This window comes from Pundamilia nyererei, unplaced genomic scaffold (assembly GCF_000239375.1).
Source record: "Pundamilia nyererei isolate P.nyererei 1_Seehausen unplaced genomic scaffold, PunNye1.0 scaffold00206, whole genome shotgun sequence".
In the NCBI taxonomy this organism is placed as follows: Eukaryota; Metazoa; Chordata; class Actinopteri; order Cichliformes; family Cichlidae; genus Pundamilia; species Pundamilia nyererei.
Window position 1 is genome coordinate 190,564 of NW_005187607.1, and position 14,004 is coordinate 204,567.

Below are 14,004 nucleotides of genomic sequence, written 5' to 3' on the forward strand. Positions count from 1 at the left end.
AACAAGCTTTTATGGACCTTTAACTGTAATTGATATAAAAAGGAATTTAAAACAGTCAATTACTTTGAATATTAAAACACAAGTCATGTTGAAAACAACTGAAATATCATAAAAGGTCATAGGTTTATAGAGGAAACTGCCTTATTAATGTAGGGTAGTGTAGCTGAACTCAAAAGACGTTGGACTTCCCCAACTTACCAGCACACAGTCAGGAAACCACAGACAGTTATAAAGGCTTATCTTTTGGTCATCTATCCTCTTCTCTCCCTCTCTAACATGCACACACACACAGTAAGATTTGATCGTTTCTAAAGTTTTGTAATCTCAGACAGCGCGTTGTTACCTAATATGTGAGAATTACAGAAAAAGTGCTGCTCTCCCTCTTTGTGTGCAGTTCTCCACTCATCACGTCTACCCTCTGACCTGTTTGTGGGTGAAACCGGTCACTGAAAACGGCAGCGGACTGTGAGTTTGTTGTTGTAGAAATCAATCTACATGCTGACTAATGCGAAGTAAAGGAATGTTAGTCGCTCTGATAAAAACATTTATGCAACACTATAGCCTCAACAGCAACATGGGAGCAGTGAGATCCATGCGGGGATCTTTTTTAATCTTTTAATTTACTTTGTATTTATTGGATAGGCAACAAGCAGCAAAACATTAAGCCATGGTTATGGTTAACTTCCCATGAAACCTACTGCTCTTTAAATCATCTACTTTTAAAAGTACTGGTACATTTGTCACCTTTGTTTGCTAGCTGAGACCCCAGAATAACCAGTAGAGTCCCGTTCAACCCCCAGACTAATAAGATGGTAATAAGCACTTCATGTACTTATAAGGATGTCATTTATGCTTTTTATTTATGAGTCAGATTTTAAAATCTGAGCAGCTGGGATCAGTGGAGTGAGCTCTGACTTATTCCAGCTTGCAGAGCATTGCATGACCTTATGAAAATCAGCAGGAGACAAAAGTGATCTAATTCTAGAAATATTTTTAAGTTGGACCTCCAGCCTACAAAGCGTTTAGGGAGTGGAAGTTGGATGTCATTTGTAATACAATATTTAAAAGATCCACCTCGTTGTTTTTTTGTACCAATTAAGTTAATTATTGCTCTTGTGCTGCATATTTTCAGTCATGCCCTCAAAATAACATGTCCAGAGGAGAGTTTCACCCTGGTGGCCTCAACACCGCAGGAAAAGGTACATTTATGGTTTAAACCATTACTGTTGCTCAGTTTTTCAAAATCAGTTTGTAAAAAAAGTTTTTTTTTGAGATCGAATTCCGTCTTAAAGCGTCACCTTCGGTTCTGTGCTTCTTTCTCTGCAGAACAAGTGGTTACGATCTCTTAACCAGACAGTGGATCAGATACTGGGCGGCGGAGGTCAGGGGTCGTCACCAGCAATGACTCGCACGGCCTCCTACACGTTCACGGCAGACGAACGGTTCAAAGATGGTCAGTACACCGGGAGCTGGTTGGCAGGACGGGTTCATGGCAGGTTAGAAAACATGTTTGTATGTTTTTGGCATTCTCTTTAAGGGCCCCTGAAGGCATCATTTAGGAGAACATTAAAAATGTTCCTCATTTAATACACCTGTAAAATCAAACAATAATAACAGGATTTAATGGAACTGTATTATTTTGTCACGCATAAATGCATAAAACAATGTGCCCAACTCAATAGGTTTCCAATACAACTTGAATACCAAAAAAACAGCCAGTTAGCAATACAGGGGGAGTTATGTTCTAAAAATAACCCATGATAGGTGTAATCCGCGAAGAATCCAACTTTATTTTTTACAATTATTATAGATGTTTTAAGGCTGTAAAACCCCTTACTACACACTTTATACACTTTTCTCAGACAGGCATGAACGTTTTCACACTCTTGTTTAAACACTCTCAAAGTTAAAAATTTCAAAGAAAAAAAAACAGTCCAGTATTATAGAATGAAACCAAAAGCACCCGCTGTTGCCTTTGACAGTGCAAAACGCCTCGTCGACGTTGTTGTGTTTGTCGGGGAGAAAACTTACAAACATACAGTACAGCACTTCAGTGTCACACTGTTAGCGATTGAAGATTTGTGTAAATTTGACAAGCTGAACGCATTCTGTTGTGTACACGAGACACAGCACGAGATTGATTGACAGTGGTCTACAGCCAATCAGGGTGCAGAACACAATGCGTTGTAAGAAAAAAAAAACCATGCAAAATTGGACATAAAAAATCAGCGAAACAGCGAGGCCGCGAACTGCGTTATAGCAAGGGACCACTGTACAAAACAAATAATCTCTTAGAAACAATGATTAATGTAAAATATGTTTATATATATTTAAAAAGCAGAGCCACTTCTTCAATACGCAGGTTTGAAGTCATTATGTTTTTAGGTCAAAGAGGAGCAATGTGCATGAATGAGGAATCAAATCACTAGAAACCAATAAGTGAAGTCAGCATGAATGAAGAAAAGACTGTTTCCAGCCTTCTTGTGTAAATTCCTTCTTTGTGTGGGGAACTTAATTGATGACGCTGGCTAAATGGTTTAAGCAGAAGCTATATTTTCCTTCACAGAGGAACCATGAAGTGGCCGGATGGGCGACTGTACAAGGGGAACTTCAAGAATGGACTGGAGGATGGGTCAGTACAGTAACCTGGTCTTATACAGAGGTGGTTACTGGATATGTTGTTCATTTCCAGTAAGAAACCTCTGCTCTTCCTGCCTTTGGTCATGTGATAAAAAAGAAACAGAAATAGTGATGTAATTGCCCTACACTTCACCTCCGGCATGTTTTAAATATCCACGTCGCAGATTCTGATCTTTGCTAACTGTTACTTTTTTTCCCAGCTATGGAAATTGTGTGATTCCTAATAAACTACTGAATAAAACCGACACCTACCAAGGACAGTGGAGAGAGGGCAAGATCCATGGTTTTGGCAAGTACAAGTCAGTACACATTTTCTACCAACTTTCTGGTGTGAGATAGCACAAATTGTACGTGTTGCCTTAGTCAGGTGTTAAGTAGCAGCGCTGGACGTCCATATACAGATATAAAAGCTTTTTAAGTTTTAAAGACATCGGCTCTTATTAACAAATGTCTTGGGTCAGCAAATGTGGAACTAAAATAAAACATCATGTCTCCACAGTGTTTTTTTTTTTTTGAAGTGGCCACAGCTGTGGGCTCTGCACACTAATACAGAAGGCTGCTGTATATGTGTCATACTCAGGTATGCAAGTGGCGAGGTGTATGAGGGCTGTTTCTGCGATGGGCAGCGGCACGGTTACGGCATGCTGAGCTCTGGGAAACTGGCGAGGAATTCCTCCAGTGTTTTTATCGGGCAGTGGGTCCACGACAAGAAGACAGGATATGGCGTCTACGATGACATCACAAGGTCTGAATAACCCCAAGAAAATTGCTATTTTAGAAATATGGAAACTCAGAAGTGTTAATGTGGAACGCATCTCCTTAGGTAGGACGGAGCAAGGTTTCGTCTAATGGTCGGTTCACAGTAGTCTATATCGGTCCTGGTTTCTAGAGATGGCCTATCATTGAATGAATTTTGTATCAAAGACATGCTCCTGTCAGCAGTCCCTGATCTCATTTTCCCCCCAGAGGTGAGAAGTACATGGGCATGTGGCTGGATGACCAGCGGCATGGTAGTGCGGTCGTCATCACGCAGCACAGTGTGTACTTTGAAGGAACTTTCAGAGAGAACAAAATGAGCGTAAGTACACCCTGAAATATGTATCTGCTTACATATGTGCTTACAAATTTGTTAGCTGATGAGTGAGTTTGAGTACATTTTAATAAGTGGTTTTTTGCTGGTTTATTTAAATACATGTGCAGAAAGAAAAAAACTAGTTTGAACATTTACAAATGCATTTTTGTCTTTATTCATCCTATGTGTTAGTTCTAAAAAAGCTTTTAGTTTATAATAAGCATATACAAACCCCTGCACCTGAAATAACAGATAAGTTGAGAGACATGCGGTGTAACAAGGCTTGAATTGTTGGTGCTGACAGGTAGTAGCTGCAGGCCTGTGGTGTGTTGATAAAATACCAAATGCATTTTACACAATGCATCCTACATGCGGCAGGTAATAATTAAATAACTTATCCTGCTTATCATCAAAAAGGATTCTCTTTGATGTCACTGAAGCACATACCAGAAGGGGTCCTGGGATGGCGGAGAGGGGTGCAGAGCGCTCAGAGCTCATGCTTTTCCTTCTTCAAACAGCAGAATTTAAAATATGCTAACCCCACTGCTGCTCCCATTAGTAGACTCTAAACATGCCAGCAAAGGACATCAGGCTCATCTCAGCCAAAAAACATATACAAACCCCAGTATTACCCAAGCATGCTTTTTTAAAATACATGGTCATTTTAATCCTTTTATGGTTATGTAGATGTAAATTCTGTCTCAGTTGTTGCGAGATGATCACACCTATCACTTCTCTGCCCTCCAGTATCAGCGTTACAGTGGTTAGCCCTGTTGCCTCACAGCACGAGAGTCCTGGGTTTGAATCCACCAGCCAGTCAGAGGCCCTCTTTGTGCATGTTCTCCTTCTGTGGGTTTCCTCCGGGCACTCCAGACTTCTCCACAGTCTAAAGCAGGGGTGGGCAACTCCAGGCCTCGAGGGCCGGTGTCCCTGCAGGTTTTAGATGTGTCCTTGAACCAACACAGCTGATTTAAATGGCTAAATTAGCTCCTGCAGTTCTCCAGAGGCCTGGTAATGAACTAATCATGTGATTCAGGTGTGTTGACCCAAGGTGAGATCTAAAACCTGCAGGATACAGGCCCTCGGGGCCTGGAATTGCCCACCCCTGGTCTAAAGGAGTGCATGTTGGGTTAATTGGTGATTCTAAATTTCCCGTAGGTGTGAATTTCTCTGTGTTAGCCCTGCAGTCTGCCAACCTGCTGAGACCATGTCCTGCCTTTTGCCTTTTAAGAGAAACAGATGGATGACACAGACACCTCAGTATGTGAATCAGATCGATAAAATGAGTTTATCATGCTCTAGTTGATAAGATAATATTGTAAATTAATTACTAAACACAAACATCCCCTTTCCAGAGAGTACAGGAAGAGTGTCCAGCAGACTGTTGTTAATTAGGTTGGGTTTGTCAAAAAACATCAAAATGATGTTTTTCAACTGCAAAATGTTTTCTGGGATGTTCTTAGCTTGAGTCAGACATTTTAACAAAAAAAACAACAATTTTGTATTTACTTAAATTTTAACTATAGATGTCTCTTGTTTTGCAACTGTTTATATTTCTATTGCACAAAGCACATAAAAGACACAAGGGTTTCACTCAGGATCGATACATTTCTAATCTTATCCATGACACGTGACTGGACTGCAGTTTGTAGTGCATGTTGTAGAACTAGTGCACCTGTGCACCTCACGCCTTTGAATTCTGAACTAGTAAAATGTCCTGCCTGCCTTTAAATCTGACCTGATGATGAAATGAAAATAAATATAATGTGGTGATGAAATCTTAATCGTATTGGTGACACATTTGATGCTGTGTGCTTTCTGACAGGGTCCGGGTTTGCTGATGTCAGACGATGACACAGTTTTTCATGGGGAGTTCACTGACGACTGGACCATCAGCGGGAAGGTAGAAGTGATTTCTGCTCTTTGTTTAAGACTTGTCTGCAAAGGTCTTATTTTGATAGTCTTCAAAACTTTAATCTACCTTTTTTTCCTTTTTATCACGGTTGTTACTAATAATACTCTAAAACAAGTTTCATTCTTCACTCCTCTTCTCCTTCAGGGGATTTTAACCATGCCTAATGGTGACAGTCTGGACGGCCAGTTCAGTGGAGAGTGGAGCTCAGGGCTGAAGGTGGTTGGAACGTACACAAAGCCAGGCATTGTTGAACCTCCAAACAAGGAGAAGAACGGCCTGAGGTGAGTATTTATTGCACTTTAGTGAGCTGGTTTTATAATAATGCATGTAAATGTGCTCCTGATTTGTGCAGGCTTTTATTTGTCAACTTCTTGTCTGTTACGAGGGTATAATCGTATAATGCCGTGTCATTTAAAACTTTGAAAATGTTGCACATGTGCAGCAGACTGGGTCAGTACGCCGTGCCGGCAGATCAGAGGTGGATCTGTGTGTTTGATGAATGTTGGAGTCGGCTTGGCTGCGACGCTGCTGGGAAAGGAGAGAGGACAACGGCCTGGGAGAACATCGCTGTTACAATAACAACTGCACGACGGCAGAGGTAGACACATAAAGGACGCAACATCAAAGGCTCAGATTTAATTTGTGTTAGTTTAGACTGCAGATTTCAAATAAAAGATTGATGTAGCCAAGTTGAGGTCACACATTGGTTGATGAAATCCAGTTTTAAAGGCTCACTTTCAACATTTTAATAGTCAGTAGCCTGATTTTTTTTTAAATCAGGTTTCAATAATAAACTTCTTTATTGTACATTTTACCTCAAATAGCACCATAATTACGAAAATGAATATCATATTAAGACTTAAATCTAAAACTGAGAACATAAATTCATCAGAAAGGTGTTTACTGCCGTCATAAATTCTGTGAGAAGTCGGGTCATTTTCCCCTAGACTTCTATAAAACTGACAGGAAACAGCTGATGACTTAAAGCACCACCTCATCCATCCAACACGGCGGTGGTTCTGTCATGCTTCGGCACGTTTGGCTGACAGTGTAACTGCCACAGTGGCATTAATAAAACACTGTATCTGTTAAAGTGAAAGCTCTGCCGCACAGTTTTTACAATGATGTAAACCTACACATTTTAAAGATGAGACATTAATGCAGTATTTATCATTTTACTTTAAACTAAATGTGCTGAAACTCCTGCAGAAGAAATATGTAACTTTCCAAACTACTTAATGGGCCTCACAGTGTGATAATAATTCATCGTGTCTTATGTATACAGTTGTCAACTTAAATAAGTGGATGTGTCTGTGTGCTGTATGTTTGTAGCCCAGACCTCAGCAGGTCTCAGACCAAAGTCCTGGAGTGTCTGGAGTTTATTCCTCAGTATGAAGAACCTGTCACTGCAGCAAACTACGACAACATACGAAGATACCTCACCAAGGTATAGTGATCATACATTTAAATAAACAGATTTATCCTTCATTAAGGCGCAGACGCAAATGGTTTGGAAAGACAGAGTTAATGATAGGACTGTGTGTACGGGGTGTGATCAAAAACTTGGATGTCCACCCAACTTGATCAGTGGAGATCCAGCGTGCATGGCAGAGGTAAAGGTGCAAAGTGGATGAATTAGCAGGGAGGCGGGCCTTGAGAGGAGGTTGTGTGTCTGCACACAGTTGCATGCTAGACAGATTAGCCTGTGATAGAATGGCCAACAACAGTTCAAGTCCATTTTAAAATCTCCAGTTAACCGAACAGGCATCTGTTTGGGCTGTGGGGGAGAAGCCAGAGTAAGTGCAGAGATCCCATAAATAAACAATAGAAAACATAAATTAAAATGTACATTTTAGGAGCTTTTCAGATTACATAGAATAAATAAATTAGAACTCACATTTTTGAAGAAGAAAAAAAGGAAAGCTACCTGAAACGCTAAAACGCAAATAATAAAAATATAGGTGGTTTCCTTATATTTTATCTGTCACGTTGGTCACACTTCGATACTTAATTGCCAAGATTACGTATCAGCTGCCTTTAAAAAGCGTTGCATTTGTATTTAATGCTCATTATGAACTTCTAAATCTCACTACTGACACATATTTTAGGAATTTAAGACTAAAGCTAATAACTAAACAGAAATGTGGAAATTCACTCTTTGAACAGCTGGAACTAATCTGAATTCAAAACAAAATAAAATAAACCAAAATAGAAACTGTAATAGCTGTGGCAACTGGAGACCCAGCCCCGATCAGCCGCGATGATCCATCACGTGATGTTTGAACGCATTGGAAGCCGTCCAGGCTCAAAGAAGATCTTGAGGGGATATTACCAAGTTTAAGTTAGGTGCGGTTTGATTATCATGAGCTGTTTTCCTGCGTCAAAAAAGTCTTCTGGTTTTGGTTATTTGTAGTTTTGTTTTTGTTAATAGATGTTTGTGTATGTGTGTGCATCAGGCATGTGAGACCCCCCACCACCCTCTAGGCTGGCTGGTGGAGACGTTGGTGACAGCGTACAGAATGACGTACGTCGGTGTGGGATCAAACCGCAGGCTGCTCAGGCAGGCGGTCCAAGAAGTCCTGGCCTACCTCACGCATTTCTACGGCGTCATCAGGTAGATGCATCTGTTTGCTGGGCCCTCAGGAAAGAGTTTCTATACACGGGTCTGAGACTGGAGAAACTTCCAGGACTGTGCTCTGAAAATTAGGACATTTTGCTGTTTCCCTGTTTAAGGTCATCTTAGTGCAGCTTTCTGTGCCATTGCTACATTTCAGTCACTACCTTGAAATCCTGTTCTGACCACCTGCACTTGTGCATATGATTTCACCATGGACCTGTGCAGAGATTTTCCAGGTCAGATTTAACCGACTTTATGTCGAGGATCTGAAAATTTCATGTGGGTTTTTCGTGCACTTAAGTTGTAAGAGTTCCACAATTTTGGAAAAAAATAAGACAACCTCTCCCCTGTGACTCTGAGGGCTTTTAACTCTGAGAGTAAACATGACATGTCTTCATATTAAAGTTATTGTACCAAAAATAAATCAATCAGCTGATTGTGAGGGAGTCAGGACTGTCGTTTAAGATTTGGTTTACAGGGACTGAGCCCTTTTTAGATTTAGAAACTGAATGCGAAACCAACTTAAATAAAACTCTTGTATACAATAAATTTTACTATATATGTATATGTGGTATAATGTCTGTCACCTGACTAAATATGGGTGTAATATTCTGTCTGCAGGTTTTTATTCCCAGGATTACCGGACGATGGCAGCGTCCTCCCAGATGCCCCCACCTCTCCATCTAAGAGCAGACGCAACTCTTACACAACAGGGCATGGGTGAGTGACACACACACACACACACACACACACACACACACACACACATACAGGACACATGAAGTTTTCCTGACTCTTCATCTGTGTTTTTCTCCTCTTCTTCCTCCACCACGTTATTCTCCAGCTGTGTTATGGTGGTGAGCTCCTCCTCTCTCCTCCTCCCTCTGCTGCTCCCTCGACTCTATCCTCCTCTCTTTACTCTGTACTCCCTGCAGGAGGAGCAGGAGGAAACTGAGTACTGGGAGCGCATCCTCCGACTCAACAAACAGCCTGACCAATCGCTGCTCAGCTTCCTGGAAGTGCAGGAGTGAGTACAAAACACACAAAATAAGTAAAAATATAAAAGGTTTTCTTCTTTAGAAAAAAACATTTTGTTTGTTTGTTTTGTGTCATTTGAATTTTTCCACTTTAGGAAGTTCTGGCCGCTGTGGATGTCAATTCTTGGGGAGAAAAAGCAGGTGAGGCAGTTTTTTTTCTTTCTGTAATTTTCAGTCTAAATGTGCAGCTTTTATTTACAGCTGCAGCTCTCGTTTCATTGTCTGTAACTGGATCTCTTTGCATGCATTACAGATTGTGTCCAGCAGCAAAGACGCCTGTTTTGTTTCTGCTGTAGAAACACTCCAGCAGATCAGGTAGCTGCCCTGTGATCACGCACAATGTCATTAGTGATGACTAGACACTAAAAATGAAAAATGGAGCTCTTATTCATGGTTTAGAGTTTTGTGTATCTATAAGAGTGATTCATTTGCAACTGAATTTACAGATGTCCTGGTTACAAACACACAAGCTTTTCAAAATGTAAATGTTTCTTCACACAAGTAAAAAAAACTCCTTAGAAGCAGATTTTATTAAAGCGGGATAAAGTTCATGGTTCACCTGTCGGCCATGAAGAAGAGCGTCACTACACTGAATGATGAGCTGTGCTCAGTTCAGAGTGACGGATGATGTTGTCGATCCTGACGTCCACCTTCACATCCTGAACCTGAGCGCACAGATGTTCAGCTCTTTGGTGGGTGGAGCTTCCTGACTGCGATGGAGGGTCTCCTCGAGGGTGCTCAGTATTTTGCACTCTCCTGCTGACCTCAGAGCCGCCAGCAGCTCTCTATGTGAACTGAGTAAGCGGTTAAAAAGAAGGATAGTCGGATGGGTGATCACTTGAATGGGATGTCGCTATTGTCTCCTTTTCCTTCATCAAGGATGCTCAGCTATATCCTCTCCTAAAGGAAGCATTAAACACCTTTCCTAAGCATTTAGAGAATTTGCCCAGTTCTTGTGAAGACTGCCACACAGATACTTTCAGGTCATTTCACTCAGTTAGCAGCTGATTATTCAAGCACACACTGGGACTCCTTCACTCAGCTGGTTTTTTAATAGATGTTGTGATGCTTGATCACAAACTATTGAGACTTTGGTAAAGGGATACACACCCACGCACTAAAAAAAATGTCACAATGTCATGAGTTTATAATGTAAATTCACGAGTTGAGTATTAAAATTCAACCCTTCATATTTACACAGCACCAGATTCACTCCGTCAGACAAGCTGATGGTGATCCAGAAGTCGTTTGAGGAGCTGACCCTGGAGGTGAAACCTCTGCTGCATGGTGACTTCCTCTGGTGCATGGATGATCTGTTCCCACTCTTCCTTTATGTGGTGCTCAGAGCCAGGTATCCTATCACACATTCATGCATTTGCATGTAGTAAGAGGTGTCTGTATTGCCTTATTGGTGGTATTTGAGGTCTGTGTTGGTTACCCTAACCTTATGCTTTTATTGAAGTCTTGACAATCAGGGAACAAAAACAGTCATCAGTCTACCTGATATTTTTCAAAAATACTTCGATTTTTCCCAAAAAAGTACTTTTAGCTTGTCTCCAAATACAAAGGAGTAGGATTCAGGGTTGATGTCAGCCTAGCCGGTGAGTTAGACCTCACAGTGTTAAATTTGTGTCCCCTCTTTAGAGATTCAGGTGTAGAAACTATTGCCTCAAAGTTTTTTAAACACGTGATATTTATAATGATTAAAGTGCTCGCTGGCAGAATTTATATCTGTAAGAGAATGAAGGGCATTTTCCATCCTGAGCTATTTTCTTGAGTATTTAGTTTAAGTACTGTGTTTTGTTGGAGGTTGTCTAAGTAGCTGTACAAGAAGTGAAAACCAAACTAAGCAAGTCAAAGAGGACCAAACCAGTCCTGATGGTTTTCAAGTTCGCAGTCTTGTTATTTGTACGATCCCACCTCTTTGAAAGTAGTTTTATAAACATCCAATTAATCCATTACACATTATTCTGCTGCTCAGGATCCGAAACCTGGGAGCTGAAATCAGCCTCATAGAAGATTTGATGGATCCCAACATTCAGCACGGAGAGCTGGGACTGATGTTCACAACACTAAAGGTGAGAGCAGCCGACTCCCAGAGACATTTACATAAAAGGTGTAAAAGTACCTGTTTCAACATAATTTTATGGACCCTTTGTGTTTTCTTCTGGATCTGAAGCAGCGTAATTAAAAAACCTTTTCAACAAATTCCTAGTTTTGTGTCAGTTTACAATAAGAAAGGTCTATAAGCACTTTCCTGACTCCATAGTTCCTCAAAGGAAGCAAAAAATCTTTGTAAAACTTCAGGAAATCTCCAAATTGCTGTTTTTGTTTCAGCTGTGACTCCAATCACAGTTATTCTTCGTCCATCATGCGTGCAGGATTTTAAACCATGTCTCTGCCACAGGCCTGTTACATCCAGATCCAGCGGGAGACGAACACGTAGGAGACAGGAGGATGCCACGCGCTGACAGGAAGTGCCATAACCAAACCGAAGCCGCAGCGAGGCTGCAGACGTGCACAGCAAAGGGAATGTGGGAGCTAAACCTCTGAGCAGGAGGAGGTCTGACCCCTCTCATTAACTCCACTTTTTTCTATCCAACAACCTCAGCAGGTCTGTAAACAGTGGGAGCGTAGCGCCCTCTTCTGGACAGGCTGCGACACTGCTCCTTCATTTTCAAATGCACTTTGACATACGTGTCAGTTTAACTTCCATTTGAGTTTCCGAACTATTTAATGAAAATTTTATTTTACAGTGTTTCCCTGACTGCTGAATATACAGTGTATATTATACCGATTTCATCTGCTAACTACATCATAGATGATAAACATAACTGTGTTTTAAAGGGAAAAGTCGGTGCTAATAACTGCAATAACGATGTAAATATTTTTCTAAGGGTGAAAGAGTTTTCAAAAGGGATCTTTAAGGCTGTTAATGCTACGATCGTTGTTTTTATTTAGCTGAATTTGAATGCAGTGGAAAACCAGGGAGAGAGATGACGAGTGTGTTCTTGGTAGCAGATTTTGGATGAATACACTGTTGAAGGCTAATGTGGGCTACAGTGCAGGTACTTACTGAACGTGCAGCATGTGTCAGCTGCAGTTAAAGTTAAAGTGTGGCTCTAAACCAGAATTATGTGCTGCTGCTGCTTTGTGAGGCTGAACGATTTTTCTCCGTTTTAGCTCAATTTTATTTTGAGTGTGAGTGACGCGCTCACTTTTCACTGAGCAGCCGAATGAGACAGAGCTCGATCAAACTGGGCATCCCGCCGATGCCGATGCACATTAACAAACTAAAACTGTAACTCTGACACACAAACATAACTCTGATCTCCTACAGCTCTGATATTTTTAACCAGGATAAAGTGACCAGCAGGATTACTGATTTTGGTCCTTCGCTGAACAGGATGAACAAGCTCAGCATAAAGGAAACTTTCATTCTTTTAATCTGAGTGCTTCTTCTCTTATTCTGTGTTCATGTTTAAGAATATCATCTTCAGATCCAGGAACGCCGAGTTTTCTGGGCTTTAGTTTACTTCCACGTTCAGCCGGCGAAAGTGTGCAAAAGGAATCTGCGTCTGTCATGTTTTTGTATCAAGCTGCATGAAAGGAACATTTCAGGGTTTTTCTTTTGTTTTGGGGTTTCTGTTTGTGTGTTTTATTTTGTTTTATGTTATTAAGAAAAGCAACTTTGCAACATTTCCAAAAAGTTTGACAGCAAAGTTCATGAACATCTCAATTCAGAGAAAATGGTGCGCACATGCACGTCATAATTGTTACTGTGTGTGTTTTAATGCAGAGCCAGATTTTTTTTAAAACACATTTGTCCAGCTAGTTAATGAAACTTTTAGGTTGTTTTGATCCCTTGAAGCTGACTCAGAATAATATTTTTTTTTAATGTTGTGTCCTTGTGTGTTCAAGGAAAAAAATAAGACATGAGGGAGTTTTGTCACTTTAAAATGATTTTCTTATTTATTTATGATTCCAATACAGTTTAAATGAATGATATTGATTATAAATTATGAAGACTTACCACAAACCTGCACAGGATCCATCTAAATTTGAGTGAGCTGAGGACTGTGATGCTTTTGTATCATCGAGACTGACGACTTGTAATTTCAGTGTTACTGAAAGCTGCACTGTATTCACTGCCACCTCCACCATGTTTTTATTTTTGGCAGAGTCACTTAAACCTGTGTTCTGATTTACTTTTTTAAAAATACTACAAGCAATGGAGTGAGAGTTGCTGAGAGTTCATGGTGTAAAGCCTGAGCCGTGAAATAATTGACCCTTTTTGAAACTGGTGTGTTTATTGAATCTATTGCTTTAAAAAAATTAAATAGCAGTTTATAAATGATTTGTGTGATTGTCAGTCACACTGATTATGTACAGATCTCATGTATCTCATGTATGTATCAAATATGATACAGTCTGTGTTACAGGGTTAAATCTTTGGACCTATCAGGTTCAAGGAGAGAGAGCCTCAGCCAAATATCAACACTGTCTTCAGCTCTCAGACTGATTTTTGTTGATTTGAGATAAATGAAAAGTTTCTCTGAGAATCGTAATGCACTGTACAGCAGCTCTCCGGCTTCATGCATTTCATAAAGAGAAGCCAGTGTCTGCCTAGATGGAAGAAACCATTAGAGGAAAATAAAGTAATTAAAACTGATGAGCTAACATGTAAAACATGTTTCAGACTAGGAAGCATCTTTGAGGTGAT

The 14,004-nt window shown here is 40.5% G+C and overlaps 1 protein-coding gene across 3 annotated transcripts in view; it reads left to right on the forward strand.

Moving 5' to 3' along the window:
* The window catches only part of LOC102200897 (alsin-like), a 31,458-nt gene extending 18,248 nt beyond the window's left edge, over positions 1-13,210 (forward strand). For 2 of the 3 annotated variants that reach the window (XM_005747822.2, XM_013914578.1), the window contains 19 exons: positions 395-465; positions 1,133-1,199; positions 1,327-1,496; positions 2,567-2,632; positions 2,841-2,939; positions 3,221-3,385; positions 3,607-3,718; positions 5,538-5,615; positions 5,772-5,908; positions 6,070-6,225; positions 6,960-7,074; positions 8,084-8,241; positions 8,866-8,964; positions 9,089-9,271; positions 9,377-9,422; positions 9,535-9,596; positions 10,483-10,632; positions 11,263-11,359; positions 11,689-13,210. In XM_005747822.2, coding sequence (XP_005747879.1) covers positions 395-465; positions 1,133-1,199; positions 1,327-1,496; positions 2,567-2,632; positions 2,841-2,939; positions 3,221-3,385; positions 3,607-3,718; positions 5,538-5,615; positions 5,772-5,908; positions 6,070-6,225; positions 6,960-7,074; positions 8,084-8,241; positions 8,866-8,964; positions 9,089-9,271; positions 9,377-9,422; positions 9,535-9,596; positions 10,483-10,632; positions 11,263-11,359; positions 11,689-11,727 — 2,070 coding nt within the window. In that variant the 3' untranslated portion in view covers positions 11,728-13,210. The remainder of the gene's footprint in view (positions 1-394; positions 466-1,132; positions 1,200-1,326; positions 1,497-2,566; positions 2,633-2,840; positions 2,940-3,220; positions 3,386-3,606; positions 3,719-5,537; positions 5,616-5,771; positions 5,909-6,069; positions 6,226-6,959; positions 7,075-8,083; positions 8,242-8,865; positions 8,965-9,088; positions 9,272-9,376; positions 9,423-9,534; positions 9,597-10,482; positions 10,633-11,262; positions 11,360-11,688) is intronic. The other variant, XM_013914577.1, reaches the window with a different exon arrangement.
* Positions 13,211-14,004: the final 794 nt, after the last annotated feature.